Source organism: Musa acuminata, chromosome BXJ2-6, assembly GCF_036884655.1.
Source record: "Musa acuminata AAA Group cultivar baxijiao chromosome BXJ2-6, Cavendish_Baxijiao_AAA, whole genome shotgun sequence".
NCBI classification, from domain to species: Eukaryota; Viridiplantae; Streptophyta; class Magnoliopsida; order Zingiberales; family Musaceae; genus Musa; species Musa acuminata.
The window spans coordinates 12,438,862-12,461,186 of NC_088343.1; the positions used below are offsets into that span (position 1 = coordinate 12,438,862).

At 37.4% G+C, this 22,325-nt stretch overlaps 1 protein-coding gene across 2 annotated transcripts; it reads right to left on the reverse strand.

Annotated features, from left to right (window-relative positions):
- Positions 1-7,023: 7,023 nt before the first annotated feature.
- LOC103987917 (probable AMP deaminase) lies at positions 7,024-21,931 on the reverse strand. Of its 2 annotated transcripts, none has more exons than XM_018827047.2 (20): positions 21,430-21,931; positions 20,310-20,488; positions 18,738-19,008; positions 18,136-18,314; positions 17,973-18,024; positions 17,749-17,879; positions 17,417-17,596; positions 17,256-17,323; positions 17,026-17,168; positions 16,128-16,189; positions 12,920-13,033; positions 11,522-11,662; positions 9,654-9,806; positions 9,403-9,456; positions 9,217-9,327; positions 8,903-9,076; positions 8,694-8,774; positions 8,007-8,105; positions 7,809-7,905; positions 7,024-7,375 (listed from the first exon to the last, which is right to left on the reverse strand). In XM_018827047.2, exons 1-19 carry the CDS (start codon positions 21,839-21,841, stop codon positions 7,837-7,839), a joined length of 2,673 nt encoding a protein of 890 aa, XP_018682592.2. In that variant the 5' UTR covers positions 21,842-21,931; the 3' UTR covers positions 7,024-7,375; positions 7,809-7,836. The 2 variants fall into 2 exon arrangements, with proteins under 2 accessions (XP_018682592.2, XP_009404658.2); XM_009406383.3 differs by having other exon boundaries at positions 18,738-18,945; positions 21,430-21,930.
- Between the last annotated feature and the right edge of the window lie 394 nt (positions 21,932-22,325).

Genomic DNA, 22,325 nt, shown 5'->3' on the forward strand with positions numbered 1-22,325 from the left:
GTACTTCAAATGAACTCTTAAACTCCTAATGAAATCTCATTTTCGACTCCAGGACTTCATTTTGCTTTATACCTTGATTGCTATCATAGTTAATCCTACACAAGTAAAACCTACTTCGATCTAGATAATTATTACAAAGCTTGGATTATGTTGTCTGGCATGTCATTGGTTCATCGACGCTTCGTCCGAATCTTTGGTGCATTGTCCTCTCTTGCGGCCTATTGCTCAATCGACCATTTGACCTCTGCAACGTCCAATCTTCTGACATGTTCCATTCTAGCTCAATATGATTCTTCCTGCTTTTTAATTGTCTCTCCCTAATCGAAGCTTCCTATGTCACTCAAAATGCAGATCAAATCATAAACATTATCAATTGGTTTTATCGTCAAAATCCGATATTCAACAATTTCGTCGTCCTAGTGATGTATCTAGTCCTTAGACTTGAGATACTAAGGATGTCTTATATGCATACTTCACTTTTTGATATCAAATTTATAGGTTTAGAAATTTCAGATCTAGCATAATTATTCAATAGGAATGATAACCAATCTTACGAGGAAAATTGAGTGTCAATAGAGGATCATCTTCTCTTAGTGTCATGAGAAGAATATCTCATATATTCTTGTTTAGGCAAATCCCTAGGCAAGGTTATCCGGATTGAAGGAGAAAGAGTTTTCTGAGAGAATCTTATTAGATCGAGACTCGAATAGATACTGTATGGCACTGATAGTACTATGCCCGGAATATAGTATTTGAGATATTAGATGGATAAGGGACTATATATAATGGTAATTGATGACAGATATGTTTAAAGGATTGGATTCCTCAGTATCGATTGAGGACTATAGTGTAGTGGCCTAGTACATTCGCAATCGATAAGTTGAGTAAATTATTATGGAGATAATAATTCACTAAGCCAGAAGAAGTTCTGACCGATATGACTCTTAGCTAGCTTGATATTGGGCCTAGAGAGTCACACACATATGGTAGGTGTTCCGACGATTAGATGTTTGAATATGAGATATTCACTAGAGCCCTTATCTTTTTGGATATCAAATAAGCTTCTGAATTATTATATCCTATGTATAAGATTGAATAAGAGTCAATGAGAGATTATTGGGTAGAGATCTACTAATTTAAGATGCTTAGATAGTTGAATGGAGATCTAATACCCAATAAGATATGATTCATTAGGGTTAAGTTGACAGGAGATCTCTATAAATAGGAGGGAACCAAAGGGCCATAGGCTCAATCTCGTTTGGCTGACATCCCCCTCTCCTCCTCAGCCAATAGCCCTTGTTTATGGCATATGGACAGCAAGAAGGGCTGGCCCCTTCTTGATCCCGTGGTGCGCGTAAATATGATATGTGTAGCGATTTATAGAGCATCTTCATAGCCTCTACTATGTAGATCACTGCTAGAGAGGAGGATAATTGATATTTTTCATCCTCTCCCATAAATCTGTAGAATTTTAGGGATATACGATCTCCCTAGGTAATACATATCCCTTAACACATGCGATTTTTTGATTTTGCAGGTTCTTGCACATCAATCTTCGTACAATGATAAGAAACTATTTTCTATGAAAATTTAGAATTTTTGTTTTCTATTCTTTTGCTATACATATGATGCTTTCCCAGACTTCCAAATACTTTATAGCTAGAGCGGACAAATAGGAAGTAAGTTAAATATTTGTAACAAACATTATAGCATAGAATCGACGTCATGGTAATATAGTCTTCCACATTTCCCAACAAAAGGTATTGGATAATGCCATGAATTCAATGCCATCTAGGCAAGCAAAAATTTTCAATTGTGACAACCCTTAAAAAAAAACATGTATTTAAGGAAAAAATTGAGACCCACCTTAATGTATCAGTGCATATGCAAAAGAAGTAACACAACTTGTAAAGTCAGTCGCTAGGCCAAGCAATAATTAGTTAGAATTTGGTTAGACCATAAAAAGCCAACTATATAGGTTGAAGCCATAAATAACCAAGTCAAAGATAAATAAACCCATCGAGAGTGGTGGGTATTTATTGTCGAGTTTAACCAACAACCACTTCAACTCTTTCATAAGAGGAGGAGGTTTTCCTTACCAACACTAAGGGTGGTGATACTATCGATGACTTGTCCAAGTCCCAACTGGAAGAAGAGGATAAGAAGGAGCTGAAAGCCATTTGAACCTTGATTAATTGAAGTTTGATGAAGAGGACTCTGAATGCTAATTTTCGAATGCTCCAAATCGATTGAAGGCATAGGGCAACAAATGAGAGTGGCCCACTATTTATAGGAGTCGAATGTGACCCTTGGCCTCCCTGAGTACCCATTCAGCTCCCCATTAGTTCGAGGAGTAGGTGACGTAGCAGTTCCCAACAGGCTCTCATCTATATGGACCATCATAACAAATTTGTAAAACCCTAAACGATTTTGAAAATCAACATATGGAGACATAAGGGGAAGCTACATAAAAAAAAAAATGTCAAGCTATCATTTTGAGATGTTAGGCATCAAATCTGGACATATACGAATAGACGACCAAAACTACACACCCACATGTGGGAGAGGCGACCATAGCATGTCACACATGTGGATGAGACATGCAAAGAGAGTTATTGCTCTCAACAACATATCACTCAAGTCTAGAAGTGAGCTCACTAGCATGACCAACATAGCAAGGATCGCTCTCTATGATGATAATATGACTGAAATAACCCATAGCACTCTCTATAATGATAATATATAAAAAAAATGAATCGAAGTACTCTATATGATGACAACACCATCAAAATAACCCAAAGCACTATCTATAATAATAATATATTTAAAATATTCTGAAGTACAGTCTATGATGATATTGTGACCAAAATGGCTCGAAGCACTATTTAAAATGATGATGTAACCAAAATGACCTGAAATCTTCTCTATAATATCTTTGTAGCTAACACTACCCGAAGTGTATCCTACAATAACAATGTAGCCAATATGACCCAAAGTAATGATAACACTAATCAATTGATGTGATTTACCCCTTTCGCTTGTAGGCCTAACAATAGCTTTTTACTAGTAGTGGCAACCAATAGAGAATCTCATCATGCCTTGACCACGACCCCATTACACTTGTTATTAGGTTAACAACTTAGCACCAAGTAACTGACCTTTGGGTTATATGCGACTAGGGTGTCATTATCTCTTGGATGTTACTGACCATATCATACCTATCGCTCATTCCCTTAATTTGGTCACCATGCCAAACAACAATTAGTTAAAACTCGATCAAAACATGAAAGGCCTACTGAATGTACTCTAGGTTGATAACATAAATGACTAAGTCAAAGTCGAAAGAACCTACCAAAGGGTGGTGTACTCTCCAAGGGATTCACCTCTGAGGAGGTAACCTCTCTTGGAATAGCCGTTTTGATTCCTTTGTAAGAGAAAGAAGTTTCACTCACCAACACCAAGGGTGGTGATAATATTGATAACTCATTCGAGTCCCAATCGTAAGAAGAGGACGAGGAGGAGCTAGAAGTCATTTGAATCTTGATATGAGAAATGAAGTTTAAAGAAGAGGAGTCTGAATGCTGATTCTCAAATGCTCTGAATTGATTGAAGGCATAGGGAAATAAATAAGAGTAGCCCAATATTGATAGAAGCATAATGTGATCCTTGGCCTATACGAAGTAACTATTTGGTTCCATATTAGTTTGAGGAGTGGGTGACATGTCACTTCCCAACGAGCTATCATTTAAATGGATCATCATAATGATTTTTTAGAACCCTTGACAGTTTTAAAAATCGACACATGGAGACATAAGGGGAAGCTACATAAGAAAAATGTCAAGCCATCATTTTATGATGTCAAGCATCAAATTTGGGTAGATACTTCATAACGGCCAAAGCTACATGCCTACGGGTGGGAGAGGTGATGGTGATACCTCACATGCCGTGACATGTAAAGAAAGGTATCGCTCTCAATAATGTATCACTTAAGTCTAGAAGTGAGCTCAACAGCATGACTAACATGGTCAAGATCACTCTTTACAATGATCGCATGACTAAAATGACATAAAGTGCTTTATACGATGATAATGTGACCAAAATAGCTCGAAGTGCTCTCTACGATGATGACACCATAAAAATGACCTGAAGTGCTCTATATAATGACATCATGATCAAAATGGTCGGAAGTACTCTTTACAATGATAACGTGACTGAAATGACCCAAAGCGTTATCTGCAATGATAGTGTAGTCCACGTTGCCCAAAGTGAGTCCTATAACAATGATGTGACCAACACAGCCCAAAGTGTCTCAACCAAAAGGAATTTGTTGGGTGCAGTCTGACGTAATTTTTGTAAGACTAGATACTTATTAGATTTGATTGTTCCTAACACGAAAGAGACAAGTGAAAAAGAATCCTAGTTAATTTTGAATCTACATTATTGAAGACTTAAGATATATTTAGTTTGAATCTTAAAGTTTTGGACTTCAAAGATTACATGACTCATAACATAGTCACACGTACTAGAGAAAACTAGACCAATCTTATCCGTTTTGATTAAATGGATCGATTCACTCTCAAACCCTACCACTAATATAATAATACATAAGGACAATGGCACACTTGTCTTTTCACCATCTCAAGAGCACCCCTAGAAAGAGACTTATCAAGGGTGGAAATAGTGATATGATCGACACCTCAACGCTAAGTGATTGTTAACTCAATGCTAAGTGGTTGATAATTTAGCACCAACTAATTATTGGGTCATGTGCAACGAACATTATCAATCACGTAATCGCTCATTCTCCTAATTTAGTAGGACACAATTCCACCTAAATAAGGGAATATGTAAAATCGTCCTTGACATTAATGCGAGTATAATAGCCCATGAGTCACACAAAAAAAAGCCCCATTAGACACATTCCAAGGGACAAATAACATCTCGTCCAATCAATGCCTTCGATTTCATAAGTTTTCATACCTTGCTAACACCTCAGCTCAGAAACTGTAGTCCAATCAAAGGAGGTTTATCATGTGCATTGATGTAGTTTTGTAGAACTAGACACATAATAGATTTGACTGTTTATGACACGAAAGACGTGAAATAGAATCTCGATTGGTTTTGAATCTATATTCTTATTGAATAACTTGATTTTGACTTAATACACATTAAGTTAGAATCTTGAAGTTATGGACTTAAAAGATTGCATGTGACTCATAACATCGAGACACATAAAAAAGTTTGAAAAAATTGGACCAAACTTGTCCGATTTGATTAAATGGATTGATTTACACTCAGTCCCAACCAGTAATATAATAAGGGAGAAAGGTCAAGTTACACACTTGTCTTTTCACTATCTCAAGGGCATCCCACGTAAAAGAAATTAATACGGGTGCTAATTCGAGATGAAATTGTCGACTTTTATTTAGCATCACTTTCTTCAATGGTTTCAAGTTTACTATTATTAACCATCGTTGCAATGAAGGAAATATATATATATATATATATATATATATATATATATATATATATATATATATATATTACGATACGATATGATATGTTATGACAGCGGTGCGATCGTCGCCAATACGCCGACTAAAGGCGCATTGCCGGTGGTGATGGGCTCTGCTTGCCGGTAGTTGGATCGGGAGTCGATCTAGGGAGGGCTCCCTCCAGCACATTACGGTCCGGCGCGTTCTTATTGAACCAATCGAATCCTTCCTTGCACCCAATTGACTTCGGGTTCGACTTGATTGACACGATGGACGCACTCCTGTGGTGCACCTGAACGGGATAGATGGACCCGAACCCTTTTAGCCAATAATGCGGGGGCGTGACCCTTTTAGCGACGAATGATTCCTGCGAGCTCATTTTAGGAAGTTAACCGGCAAGGATCGCAGGTTGATCTCTTATCGGCAACTAAAAGGGGTTGGTGGAAGCACCCATATTTTTGCTTTTGCTTAGGTGGTCTGCTCGGCCCAAGTGACGAGATGAGCCAGGATTGGAGTCGTCGATCTTGTAGGACGTGCGAGGGGTGGTCATGTCCTCCGCCCTCTTCCAGGACTCGTGGTCGGAACTGCCCTCGCCGACCTCGACGTAGAGGACATTGCGCCGGGGGTGGGCACGGATGAGTTAGTCGGTGCCCAACCGGATAGCGGCCAGTGTGTTCTGCAGCTCTTTCTTCGCCACCAGGCGGGCGTCGAACTGGAACGCCCCCCAGGTGAGTATGGTTATGACGTAGGCCATCGGGAACCCAAACTTCACGTTGTCCCCGGCGTCGTAGTATCCTCCGGTGAGATCAACCTGTTCCACATTGATCCGCCAAACCTGTAAAACCTGAGAAGAGTATGTGATACGAAGGGCTACAGAGAGGGACACACACGGTTATCCTTGCCGTCGTTGAGAGCAGAGTCGCCATGCCAGGTCACTCGTTGGCCGGGTGGAAGCTTCCCCGACCTCTGGGCTTCGAAGAAGAGCAATGACTTGGTGAGAGCCGATCCATAGTCAATCGCAGCGCCGGTCTGCCGTAGGAGAAGGGAATCAGCGCAAGCAGAAGCAAGGTCCTTGCGGCCATTCTATCGCTGTGTGCTCGTTGTTGTTGAGACGACTCAGCCATAGGTATATACGGAGGAGGAAGGAGAAGCAGAGTTATCCATGCATGGGTGAATGGAGGAGATCAAGGTATGGATTGAGAGGACAAAAATGCTGATTTCAACTACATAAATAAAGAGTGAAATATATCAGCAAACATGATCTTAATATTGGCTCCATGTAGGATCGAGTGTATCACTCATATACATTGTCAACTACATCAGTTGGCAAATCTCATTGGAAAATTTAGGATCAACTAGAAGCCAACATACAAAAATCTGAACCATTGGCTCCATGGAGCTTCTGATTTCATATCACAAGAAGAATGGAACTCACCTTGATAAACAAGCATGCATGCCTTTATGATAACCTTTATGAAATTTATGGAACCTCCATAACAATGACTATATTATCATTCACTCTGGAAAATTTGGTTCACCAACAGATGCTTCTTTATTTCGGAGAGTTGATTGACCAGAAGACATTATTACAACAATGAATCAGTAGGAAAACAAAAGCGCAGCAAAAAAAGCTAGTGACAAATAGATGAATCACACCCTCTACTAGTTCAGCTGCTTGTAAAAGAGAAATTATGTACATTATTGCAATTATCCATCAAGTTAATAGAATATATGCTCTTTCTAACCCCCCTGGGTGGCCTTGATATCATGCATCAGATTCGTTCTTCCTGATCCATTATTCTGCTGATAGGTAATGCTGACTAAGTTCATACTTTCTAGCTTAGGCCAGAACGTAGTGCCCAGGCGAGGTCATCTCTAGTCTGCTTTCCATAACATATGGCCAAAAGCACACAGAATCAGTACTTATGTTGGGTTCATGTTTGTAACAGGAAGAGCTACTTTGATATAATATGTGATGTTGCAGATTGAAGAGTGTATCAATACATCTTACTCAAAAACCATCTGGTTCAAGAACAAATGCTAAGGCAACAGGCAAAGTTGATCGATGATAATCTCAAGAGAAAAATACTTGTTGCCCCATGAATAACAAGAAAATGAATACTTGCAATTTGTTTGGCTATAGACTAGATAAGTAACAGTTGATCAATAAAGATAAATCATGTAAACTCTATTGCAAGTTATTACAAGGTAAGCCCCTATACCAGCAATTCTCGAACCGTGATGGCCCTAGGTTAACTACCAGTGCTAAAATACTGGTGTAAGGAGGACTATTTCTGCAAGCATATAGCTTACCAGGTTTCAAGCTGCTGGCCAGAAGGATTCACTTATCAATTTCTTCAGGAATGATGGCCTTTCCTAAAGACACTAGTTGCATCTCTGCCCTCCATATCTGAAATTTCAATGTGGAAGATGGATACACACAAGAAGCAAGACAAACCAGAAACATCAGAGAATTGAGGAAAATAAAATTTTTAAGTTGCAGACAGTTACCATGTAGCGAAATTCAACACGGATATGAGGCACGTTTGTTTTATGGATATCATTTCCTTCAGGACCTCTCTTATAGTAGCTTTTTCCAATCCAATGCGACTAGAAGAAATTGGATGACAATATCAAAAATGAATTTTCTGACAATAGATGACTTGATAAATTATCATGTACAGCAAGCAAAGGCATTATAATTAATAAAGATGACAATAAATGACATGTTTAAACAGAAAAACAGACTGCAAGAAAAACAGATATGACTTGTAAATGACAATAGATGACTTGATAAATTATCATGTACAGCAAGCAAAGGCATTATAATTAATAAAGATGACAATAAATGACATGTTTAAACAGAAAAACAGACTGCAAGAAAAACAAGATAAATGACAATAAATGATATGCAGTGATATGACTTTGTAAAGGCAGACTGCAAGAAAAACAGATAAATGCAAGCACCTGGGGTTGCATGATTGACTTGATTACCATTCACACAACTCAGAAAGCATAATATATAATAGGGCTTATTTGATCTAGTAGCAGCAGCCAAAACATAATGGCAAACACTAAAAAATCAGAAAAATCCAATTTCATCCACGAAAAAATCCACTAGCCATTTCAGCTTGCAACAACAGCATCTGCTGTATGTTTGGCACAATCATTTGATATTGCCTAACCTAAAGTACATACCTTGAGAGCATGTGAAAAACCAGACTGTAAAACTGAATTCCTAGCAATTTCACATAAATCACATGAACTTAGCTTCCAAACCTGTAAAATCAACAAGTAAACCATCAATAAAGAATAGCTAGGACAGAGTAAGTGTCGAAAGGGAGGGGGACACAAGGGGAGAGAGAGAGAGAGAGAGAGAGAGAGAGAGCAGATTAGATGAAGATTACTGAGGCTGCAATGCTGTACTCCTCCACCAAAGGTTCCTTTGTTAGGTGGATTTGCAGAGGATCATCCGTTGAAAGTGAAACATTTAGACCTCGAAGGAAGAATATCGGGAATGGGTTTCGATGATAATCAAGAAATAAGGAGTTGTTGCTCAAAGGAGACATTGCCAAACCAATCTGATGACATATTAGTCAAGTCACATATTAGTTTGTGGAATATAAAGAAAAATGAAAACACAACATCACAAGGAATCATCGATGATATATGCACAATAAAACAAGTCTAAGCTCCAAACAAGGAACACAGCGTTTGTTACCTGAGCAAGATAATACAAATACTGAAGAACAGGCGACTTTCTTAGGTTGATCCCATGAGCAATATTATTTGCACAAAGAAAAGTTGCAGCAAGGTGGTCAATGTCACCAGCCTGTGGATAACTAATGCCACTGAAAACATGCAACATATATGACTATGAAATGAAAATGATCTTTCCAAATATTACCTCTCCACAATGGGGTCGAAACTTGATAGTTGTCATGCCCTTTGACTCACGGAGCTGACACATGTCAATGGCATTTAGAACTTACTCAAGATCATCACAGATCTCTATAGAATTAAAACATGATTAATATCTAAAGCATAATCAGATACCAATTTAGTTGTATATGGATATTGACGGTAAATTACATGGAGGCTTTGGGTAATGATGCATTAAACTAATATCCCTTTGAATTGAGTGAGTAGAAGAACTACCTTATTGAGTGTGTACAGGTTGGCATGACAGTAGTACACATAGTACGAGAATGCAGGATTGAAAACATTAGTCCACTGTTCTGGTGTTGGCATGTGTTTTGTTGGCCGTCTTTCTGGTTTGCTTTCATCATCCACCAAATCCAACCCCACAACCTGATAGACATAGTAGCAATCACAAATAATCTTATGCAGGTCCAGAAACTATAATTAGATGGACTAATAGCATTAGAGAAGAACACAACTTCAGAAAGGGCAAGATGAAAAGGCAAAAAATATATGGATCTCACTAGCAGATGAAGTTTACAGTAGGGAATTTGTAGGATACCTTCATTTTTTAGGTTAAAGAAATGTATGATATGCTCTTATGCATAACAGATTCAATGAAAACGACCCTAGTAAACCATCAGTGATTGATAGGGAAACAAATTATTTGCATGCAAAACCCTAATGGGCTTTTTTTTGTAATTTTAATTCAAAGTAGAAATTTCAAGTGAGGCTCTCACCTGGAACAAGTAAAAGAACAGGAACAGCAACAAGTCTTAACGCCCAATTGTTTGGCATGAGCTATATGGATCATCACTGGTTAATTGGTTGTGTGACAATGACAACTCAATCACAAAAAGCTATGGTGTATATCCACAGAAGGAAGCACAAGAAGTAGAAAAGCTGCAAGGAGATACGTAAAATGATGGCCCAGTTCACCAAGTTCCCGCCAATCCAAACAAATATATCCGGAATCAAACAGACATGAGCTCTAAAAGAAGCAAGGAGTACACTCTTCATAGAAAGTCTACAGCACCCAAAGTGCAGGTCAAATCACCAGAGGAAGAACTAACCAACATGGAAGACACACTAATAATATTGTTAGCTGATAACCAAGAAAATTATTTCAATACTCTTACATGCTACCAGTTACATCAGTAGTAAAGAATTTAGTCATGACTATCAACTCATTCCCAAATTTCCTAGCACTGACTTCATACATTTAGCACCACTTAAATTAATTGGTGATTGAGCAGGATAACTAAAAAAATACCTGATCAGGTAATTCACACACATTCAAGTACCCAATAAACACATGCATTTGATGTTGGCATATGAGAAACAAAAGCAAATAGAAACAAGCACATGTTTAAACGGACCAAAGGGAAAGCTAATAACCATATGCCCTGATCAAATTTACTCAGCATACATGCCTCTAACAAACATTTCACTATTTCAGTCCTTTATTATATGATAGTTAACTATGAAAAACAAAAGTTTAAACTGAATAGGAAACTGATGGTTTCTAGAGGATGAAAGATTTTAAGAAGGAATATGTGTTCATAAATATCAGCTAGCACGACTTCCTCAGAAACAAGGGATTTCAAGGGAACTGGCCGAGTAGTTTCTAATTCCAAGCTTTTCCATCCACCATACAAATGTTTATAACTAGGGTTGGTTATATGAACTCAATCCGCCAAGTCCAATTAGTAAACAAAAAATCATGTCAGGAAGCATGAAACGTTCCAATCAAAATGAAATGATTGAAAGTCATGCTACCAATATATTGCATGCAAAAAGTATCTACTTATGACATCAGAAAATCAAATAAATTTCTAATTTCTCATAACTCAGGACTAAAGAATTGTTAACAATGTGGTGGATTTTTGTCAATCAAGCAGACAAAATGGATTGCAAGATTTTTTTTTTTTTAAATGTCATCTTAAAGAACATTAAATTTATGTCAATCCGCCAACTTCTGTTTGTTATTACATGAAAGCCAAGTTAGAAACATAAGAATTAATTATGGAAAGGCAAACCAGACAAGTGGATGGACATGCAGATAAAGCTTAGACTACAAATAAACAAATAGGATAAAGAGATACCTGTTTCAAGAAAACATGCAGCTGAGGGTGTGAATCTGGGTCTACTGTGACCTCAAAAAGAGGAAGGAAAATATTGTCGAGCATGTTCTGGAAAGATGTAACTATGCCCATTTCCTTGTATATGTTATATAAACGTGGAAGCTGCAAGGATAAATGGTGCTAGTCAAACCAACTTCAAGTAGATAATTTTGGGAAGGAATCAAACAATAATATTGACTACTTAAATGTGAAAACTGTAACTCTGTGAATTTGATCAAAGAAGGTTGCTTTAAGAAGTACTATCAAAGAAGAATTTAGACAGTCTGAATTAATTTTCCTAGCAAGTTATATGCAAAATCTCGCCATCTTAATGACTTGACTATGGAATGCGACAAGCAACACTTTACAGGCCTTCTGAATATGAATGACAGATTTTTGTCCACCCAGCATTTTTGAGTCCGAAGTCATGTAAAAAAGGATATTTTTGGTGTGACTTCAAGATGAGATCATGGAATTCAAAGATAGGAATATTTTTTGACTGAAGGCCCAAAATGCTCTCAAGCCCAGATTTCACCCAGAATTGTTTAATAAACTTACAGTAGAATCTGAAGGTCAACCACCATTAAGTAAAAACTAGTTCATCAAGTAGTTCTTTGGCAAGGTCGCTCAGACAAAAGTGTGCTCAGGATAATTTCTAATTAATAGGACATTGAAGGTATCAACATCAAATTTCTACACACTGATGCGCATGGTTAATTACCCAGAAATAAAAATTTATTTTCTAGAAAAGGATTCCTTCTTCAACAAAAGCAAAAAATCAGTAGCAAAGAAGCAAAGTCTAAATGATGACTAATTTTATTACTGTCAAATAACAATGTTCAAAATTTACCTAGACAATATAGTTCCATCATGCAACCCACCATCAATGTTTTACATAATAGTCAGTACTCCATGGTTAAGATATTCATCAGTGCAAAAACTCTCAAAGGTTTTCATGTGCAGTTATCTAATGAATATCAACTAACATGCATAGTAACAACTACATGATGACTATGATGTTTCTCGGTATCAAAGCACAGGAAAAAAGAAAGACAAACGAGATATCTCAGCTTAGTATTTAGGTAATGTTAGCCAATAATGGAGCTATACAAAGTAACACCTTGGTGCAGATATCGTGCAGTCATGAACAAGATCACTTTGGAAGTCGATCATAATTACTACATAATGCTCAAATGAAAGATGGACAGAATAAGGTAGATAAAGTATCTTAATTTCACAAGAGGGCAAAACATAAAGCAATATACACATCACACAACCGAAACCAAGGAAAAAAGAAGTTATGACCATAGAAGGAATTGAAGGCTACGCACTTGAATGAAAAAGAAAACAAGCAAAACAAGGCGAGACTGATGAAAATACCTGAATCAGCCAAACAACATTTTCACTGTATAATTCATTATTCACTATCCAACTTGCTAGTTGATCCCACTCACTTTGTTTTCTTCCGTATATTGATACCCTATATTCAGCCATCTGACAAAGATAGACAGATATTTAAGCTATCTAATAAAAAAGTGATTTGAGGATAGAAACTCCAATAGAAAATTCTGATTTATAATAAGAGACATTACAATAAAATTTTGGAAGATTTTTATAAATGAAATATTACGTATTTAATAAAAGGTATCTTCAACATAGTCCCACCTTATTAAATATTACCTATTTAATAAATGGAAGATTTTTATATAATAAAAGGTATCTTCAACATAGTCTACTAATGATGTAATGCTCCAATGGTCCCACCTTGGCAATGGATAATTGGTTGGGTCCATATAAAATTTGATAGGCTTACTACCAATAACCCTGACTTAAAACATTTTGGGCCACAAAACTATGAGCCAATCTATTCAAGTTATTAGGATAGTTGGTCTATCAAGCCATCTCAGATAATGTGCATAAAAGCCGAGATCGCCCATCAGATGTGGATTAGTGAAACCAATAGGAAAAGGTGATATCAGTTGCCAATGCAACAGGTACATCACCATGTGGGGTCACTATTGGTGCTATGCATTGCACATGGGATATTGGGTTAGGCCTCTGGCATTGAGTCACTTACAATGACACTAAGCCTTTGGATATGGAGATAAATCTTGTAAATCCCACAACTTAAAATTAGTATTGGTAGCTACAGAATTTGCATTGTGGGCCACATGACTAATCGCCCATTCTTCTCAAGTAATAGTAATACAGCTAGTAAGTCTATCAGATGGAAGCATGATAAGGATGCAAAAGAAATCAAGTATTTGGCATTTGAATATTATAAAACCAAATAACAAAAACAGATCTTTTATGTGTCAACAAGTATTTATGCTAAATGCATTTGATTACAATAAAGGCTGCCAGGTAACTAGAAATTGTGGCCACTGTTTGTTGGAGATAAGGTTTATATTGTTCTGATCGTCACCAGTTTGCAATTTAACTAAGTATTAAACTTCCACAATGTTGTAGTTGTGCATATCCAAGTTCCTCCAAACTATTCACCAAAATACTGAACTTAAAGCTTTGTTTCGAGCAGGGTTCACTGTACCACAGTATACTGTCTAGTATGAGCGGTATGTACTAGTCTGATAGGGATCGGCATGGACGGTACATACTAGTCCGATAGGGACCAGTACGCAAACCACATTGTATCAGGTGGTATATACTAAAAGGATTTGTATCGCCTAATACAGGCCTGTAACTGTCAGTAACGGTCGAATTTCTACCGTTACCAACAAACAGGTCAGATATGTCAAATCCATTTGAAAGGGTTTTTAAACTCTTTCCTCCCCCTCTTTCAACCTATTTCACTCTCTCAATCTCTTTCTCACTCACTTCTTTCTCTCATTCTCACATTTGCACTCTCTTAAAACTTCATAAAGTTGCGACATGAACAGCAGTGCCTCGATCAATGATAGCATTCAGCAACTCGCTCAATCCGGAGACATGGCAACGACGTGAACAGCAGTGCCTCGATCAACGATGGTGGTGACGTCGGGGAGTCGACAGTCCCATTTACACAGTTTGAGAGTGGTGAATGGAATAAGAAGCAGCATTTTACGCATGCCACCTAAGATTCAAATCATGGAGCTCAACATCATAGTTGGTCATTCTTCTCTACGCAACAGTAAGATGATCGATTTTATGATACGAAGCAACAAATCAATGGCAAAAGTAGAAGTTCTAACATTCTCCATGCTCTACACAAATACATACCATAATTATACTTACCCCGGGAGTCGTCTCAAACAAGTGCGGTTTAAGACAATTAGACTACGATCATCACCATATTGATGTACCAATGGTATATGATGCACCAGTATACTATGTCGTGGGATCAATTTTAGGATTGGGCTCGACAAACATATCAAATTGATATACAGATACATAGGATTGAGGACCCCGATCCATCACCCATGGAGTCTCGTCGTTCTTCTTGGTAGTAGAACCAGGTATATCCATCGATCGATTACTTGATTCATTTAAATCTTAAAGTTTAAGTTGTTTAACAAATAATCTAATAATTTAAATCATTTCTTTGTAGATAATTTAATATCAATGGAAGGACAGTTCGGAACGTACCACAAAGCTACTCCTTAAAATCTAAAAAAGATATGTGCCATTATTCTTTTATAATTTAGATCATTTTTGCTAAAAGTATACTAAATTTATATTTATTTTCAACTTAAAAATCCTAATCTAACTTTTTTATATTTTTTAAGAAATTTTGGAGCTATTTTTTATCATTTTTTCTTGTCATTGGTACACCTCACCATAACGACACAGTTTGCCATATCAACACATTGTATGTCAATATGGAGCGATATGTACTGTACCGTCGACCGACCAATACATTGGTTCGGACCAATAAGACGAACCTTAGTTTTAAGTACGAAAGGTCACCAAGCATTAAACTTCCACTATAGTTGTACTTGTGCATATCCAAGTTCCAACTCCTCACCAAAATACTGAACTGAAAGCTTTTTTTCAAGTACGAAAGGTCACCAATTCTTGGCATTATTGCTAATTAAATAGTAATAGTTCAGTTCATACAAATCAAGCATGCTTCACAGAATAAAGTCTATACAAGCACAATTCCATGTTGGTTCTATATTTGTACTTGACTGAGAATTCAGAAAAACTAAAATAATGGTCAAGAATTCTACTGTTAGCTAAAATTGTAGATCCTTACTAAAAACGAAGAACCACACTCATAAAATGTCAATGGATAAGTTGTCTATTAACCTGCATAAAGAAATCCATATTGAACTACTGCTAAATCTAGACAAGATATTATAGACATTCAATGACAGCCTTGAAGTAATAGATCTCATGCTTTCAAGGAAGAGAGTCAATCCATTGACCTTCTTTATATCTTGCATTGGCGGAAGCTTCGTGCACTGATTTCACTTCTTTTTTCAAGAGATTACCCTAAATGTGGTTATTGTGCAGCCAAACGATATGAATAGACACAGATATGAAGACACATGGACATTAATGTCAGATCTATATTAATTTAAAAAACCAGCAAATAAAATCACATGAAACCAAGTAGCGAGATCTTTGAAGGCCCATGAAAGGATGATACCTGGTATTTACTTGCAGCAAGATCAGTAAAAACTTCCTTTGTCAGCTCGGCAAGGAAGCGACCTAATAAAATAAAAAATATGACAAAAAAGTAAGCAACACTTGCAGCTCTAGCATCTGGACAAAAGGTTCCTCAAGGTGACTAAAACGAAAATGAGCAAATATGCCAATCTCAATTATCACTTGTATGGAACAACCATTTAAGATCATCAAACAAGCTATAGTCAGAAGACAGTTTCAATTACCAAAGGCATAATGAATGCAACATTTGAAAGTTGAAGCATGACATCAAGATTAGATACTATTCACAAAACCAAATGGAGCTAAATAACCAGACAATTTTGCTAGGGCCATACCTTTTTTTATCTATAAATGAGTCACTTAATTTAGAATGTGCAAACTGAAGGTGGATGGCCACAGGACAAAACAGAAATTAAAACATGCCAGATAGATCCTTTGGTGACCGGCGTACACTGATCAATTGGATGACATAAGATATTTTAATTTACTCTGAAATTTCCAAATTTTCATAGCAAGAAAAAGTTTCTATTCTAAGAGAGTTGTGAAGTGAGAAATAGAACAGAGACAATGAGCACAGGAATTTCTCTGGAACATGTCCATAGTATACTAGAATATAATGTTCATGAAGCACTTTTAAGTACCTTGGTGGTCGCCAAGGTACTTTTATAATGTTGTAGGAGAGGCTACAACATACATTTGAGTGATATTGAAGAAACCATTTCTTTATATGTAGAAAGAGTGGCTCACAAAAACAGTGGTGGTGTTCGGTGACATACCAGCAACTTAAAGAATCACCAGAAAACTCACAGATATATTCGAAACATTAAAATGTACAAACAGGACCAAAGCCACACATGGTTAATAAGTGAAATGCATACCTTGTATGAGATTGTCCTGCTTCAAAAAGATCTCCCTCAGCCTACTCTGGCCACATGGATTGTACTTGAGGTTGAACTTGTCAAAACGATGGAAGGTACTCTTGTCTGCATGGACATCTAGAAGATCAACATTTAGGTCATACCTGTTCATAAGCAGATGAGTTAAAAATGTGAATCTACAAAACTGACAAAAGTTCCTGCATATATGTATTTGAGACAAGTTCCATCACCCAGTTAAGTCCAAACTCTCGAAAACCTCTTTCAATGTCAGATATGTCCCATCTCTGAAAATTACGACCTAGAAAAGCATCCAAGTGAGGGTTCAATTTCAACTAAATAGAAAAACACTTAATTACTCAGACACCATAAAAAGAAACTTAAATAGTCTAACCTCATCAGGCTCCTTCCTCAACTTTGACTTTATAAATCTGAGCAGATGCTTCTGGTTCATGCATGCAGAGTGATGAACATGAGTGTCGACCTTCCTGACATTGTAAAAATCACGATGCGGTGCACTTTTCTGGGCAAGGAATTCTCTATCCGCATTGAGCATTAAATGAAGATTAAATTTCTGCAGATTTCCAACCAGGATAGATGCCACATCTTAGCTGCTATTGTGCAAATAAAAATAATATACCAATTATATCCAATCATCACACGTTTATCTAGCAGAAAATAAATTGATCAAACAATATATACACAAAAAGTGACAAAAGAAACTACTTGCTCAAGAAGAACCAGACGACGATGGCATAAGGTTCTAATATTTCCTGCAGCAATTACTCGAAGAAGATGATGCAAGTCTGTAAAAAAGGTTGTAGCATCAGCTACAGGGAGAAGTCTTCTATCCATCGCTGAGAGGGAAAAGAAAATGAGTTAGACTCAACACAACTGAAGATGTGGATAAGCAACAAAGAAAACAGATTTAGTCGAAGCAGATGTCTCACAATATTTACTCGCATAAACATGCACTACTCCATCTACCATTCGAAACACATGCTACAAAAAGAATCATTCAGGAAATTAGAAGAAGAAAGGCATAGAGAATATCACTTCAAAGTTAAATCAGAGAATATTAGGTAAAGAAAGAAGATAATGATCAAGACTCACATCTGATTTCTGTTCAGGAGTGTAGGCGAATGGACTAGGATTAGGCTTTGGTGTACTAGGGTCAGTTATGACTTCTTTCTCCCATGGAGCAATCTCCTCTCTGAAGACATAACGTTCCCGAAGATCAAGACAATTCTGGAGAATTTTATAGACCTCAACTTCATCAGGAGATGGTTTCTCTGAAATCACAACAATGATAAGAGAATGCAATCAGCTAAATAAACTTAAGGACATAAGTTGAGCTTTAGTTATTATATAATGGACGTCTTTGTAATTTTTTTAGCTTCAATGATATATGTTCAAAAACCTTTCTGTTCAGAGAATAACATAACAAGTTGGAAGGGCTATGGTAGAAGCAATTATGAACTTCTTCCCAGAAACTTAGCCTAAAGAATAAGCAGCATGCTATTCATGCTAATGAAAAATAAGGTTTAATTTATCAGTTCAATCAGCAAACAAGCATGGCGGTTTCATTTGATCCTAGTTTTAAAACATCCTTAATATCACACAAAATAAGCCATGGTGAAAATAACATAGAAGGAACTAGGGACCTGAGTAGAATAAATTCATACAACATAATTACCATTAACAAGGGGTCATACCATTTGGTGTAATCCTCAATCTGACAAAAGTTTCTTGTTCAGGTTCTTTTCTAAGAATATCAGCTGCTACTGGGTCATGCTGCGCACCATGCAGATTACCAGATACACTGTGAGATCGAATGATGGTAGATGCAGATAATGATTTCTGATCCCCATTGTCAGTGATATGATCAGGCAATGCTTGAAACAAGTCCTTATTCTCTGGGCCCTTTGACAAATACATTCCATGAAAATCAGATTTGACCACCTGGGTCTCCATTATCAAATATGCCTTAAAGAAAATCATTATGACATCAAAGACAAGAAAAAAGAACCAAAATTACTAGCAACATATCAGGACTGTATAAGATGAAATATAACAATAACAAACACTTCTAAGCTTCTAGCAAATAAACATAAAGCAATCCATGGTACTAAAATTCAAAGAAAACCTCAGAATTTAGATATCAAATTATTAAGATCACCTTGTGGAAATGGCCTGTATCCTCATATACTCTGACCACAACAAAATAAATTAATAAAGAATTATGTAACTGATGCAGAGGAAAAACATTGAGTTAAAGAATCATGGCATACGAAGCACAAGCCAGGACAGAGGACAAAGCATATTCTTTACTATTATACAGTTTCTTTCTCCTTCATATTACTAATATCCTTCTAAGATATCTTAAGGAATATGAAGGGAAACAATCCCGTCAATTCTGCTTGCATCTTCCGTAGCTGATCCCAATTATAATCCTGTGACTTTGCTGAAAATTCATTTCTTTTGAACAAGTATTTTTCTTAAACATATCTGCCATGTCCCCCCATTTATCCTTGTAAAACTTATATAGTATGACCAAATTTTGTAAATTAATATTATTTTGAGTTTTTGACCACAGTGCATGGCGCTCCTATATAATTGAAATATGAAAAAATGTTATATGATTAAGCTATAAATTTTATTTAGATGCCTATGAAGACCTAGTCTTCAGTCAAGATTCATGATATCTTCTACTCCTTGCCACTGCCTAACCCATTGATTGCCCACGGATGACATGTTTGTGTCTTCCCACTCATACTGATTTGTGAGGGACAAAAAAGTAAATGAGGTTTTAATTCCTTTATGATGTTTTCTAGATCCCCATAATAAAAGAAAAATCAAGAAAATCTATTGTTGTGTTGGATTCAGCTTTTCATTAGGAATCTTTCATTTTTTTAATGTTAGTACCCAGTTAATTCTCATGCATCATGCCACGACTTCAGTATGACTTCACCGTCTTAGAGAACTTTTCATTTTATACTATTGACCTCAAGAAATGTATTTTTAAGTATTCAAATAACATTTCCACAAAATAAGCAAATAAGTGAAACAGGTAAGTTGTCTCCAAAAAATGCAGAAACCACTGCTCATTTGTCCCCAAAAAGATGTGTCAATGTCAGCCCTACATAATGACAGCAAGATAAGGGAAGGAATAATTGAAAATGCTATCTGAGAGACTGAGACAGTGAGACTAAATGTTACTTTATATATATGCCACAGAATACAACATTATGTCTTTTTGTCAACAATGAACAAAGAAATGAACTTACCATGTCCCCATTTGTATGCAAGCATGTATTAGCAAGGATCGGATCATTTGGCAGAATATCATCTTCATCAGATCCCTCTTGGCTCCCAAAGGCACTAGCACTAGCAACAGGAGACTTAGGAGAAGTTGGTCTGATACCACCTCTTTTGTTGAAACTTGCATGGACACATTGCTTATTGCCTGACACATCATGAAAACCAATGTCATTCTATGCATTATAACAGCCCACAAGAAAGTCATGCAGGCATTCACTTGCATAATTTCTTTCTACATGTGCTAAACCATAGACATATAAAATTGATGACACATCTATAAGATTGTCCTTTAATACCCCCAAAAAGAGTTAAACTAAGTAACATGTGATGCATACTTGAAAGCCTATGATTTCAGTCTATATCAAGATTCAATGACAATTTGGTGCAAATTTATTAGTGATATAACTTCTGACGAATATGTCAGTTATCCATCTATTCCCATGAAGTGCAAATGTATCTAAATGCTACATACCTCAAAGATATTGGCCCAGAATACAAAGTAGTGACATCCTTTGGTTATCAAACAGATACCAGAAAAGATGATTCATTAGCAAATATGTCAATGAATAAAGAACTTATCACTTCGATTAACACTAGATATAATAAATAGAAGGTACTTTTACCATACAAGAACAAAGCTAAAGATATAACAAAAACAACCAGTCTTTTTCAAACAAGAAAATCTATTTATAGTTTGGGAAGTAAAAACCAGATTGACAACAATTAAATGATCTAGCCGATGTTTTGGAAAGCGTATCTAGTTTCATTCCATATAAACATATTTCTGTAGTCAACTAATATCTAGTCCTGAAATGGACATTTCCTGTCTCATTATAGGAAAAAAATTATACATATACTATTTATCAAGAAAATGTCTATCTTCAATTTTATTGGTGAATATGCCTTCGTTCAATCCATCCATTGCACATAAAAACATGAAGATTGGAACACAAAGTTACTCCTCGATCAACTAACATTGACATGTCCTGAAATGATTACATCTTTTACCACTTATAAGGGTTCAACTAGTAAACTTCATCGGTCCCGGTCACTTCGAGGGGCCAGAGAACGGTGATCCATATATACCTTCCGGAACCGTCTGCAGACGAGGTAACCCGGGGGGAATCGGAAAACTTGGGAGAACATCCTCATCCTCATTCACAACGGGCCGTCGCCTCGTAATCGGCTCATCATCATCCCCCTCCTCTTCTTCCTCCTCACCATCCAAAACAGCCGCCGCCATCACATCCGGCAGCGACAACGAGCCTGCGCCGCGGCGGTAGTACCCAGGCCCCTTTCTTCGGCCGCCGCGGCGCGACAAGGGACCCCGCTTAAGGCCGCCGTCGCCGTCGGCTCCGCCGTCCCGATCGCGCTCCACGGCGCGGGCGAGCTCGAGGAGCTGTGCTAGGGTTTTGCGGTGGACGTAGTAGGCGGAGACGGCGACGAAGGATGCTCCGAAGAGCGCCGCCATCGCAAGGTGGAGCGCGTAGGCGTTCATGGCCTCGCCTTCGCCAAAGATCCCCCGAAACGAAGCCAAGACGTGGTAATGGGAGATGAGGGCTCGCTCTACTAATTAGCTCTAATTACTGTATGGATATACATATATATAGAGGTCGAAGAGGAGAGGAGTGGGGAGAACAGAAAGAGCGGCGGGGCCCATCCAAACCTCGCTCATCCCTCTCCCTCCGTTGGTGTAGGTTTTGCGTGCGGCATAATAAAGTTGCTTGATATACATTACGTACATTTAGCAATGTTATAAGATCTGCTAATGTTATGTTTATGTGGCACATGGAATGTTTCAGTCATGTCATGCACACGCAGATACCGATGTTTGATTCGGCACATTTGTCTTCTTGCTTCATCCGTGATGATTCTACCACGTCATTAACCGGACCTGCACATGACATGTCGGTGCTGCATCTCGACCGTCCACGTTTCGATCATGATGCAACACAACTTAGCTGATCCTCGGCACGTACGAC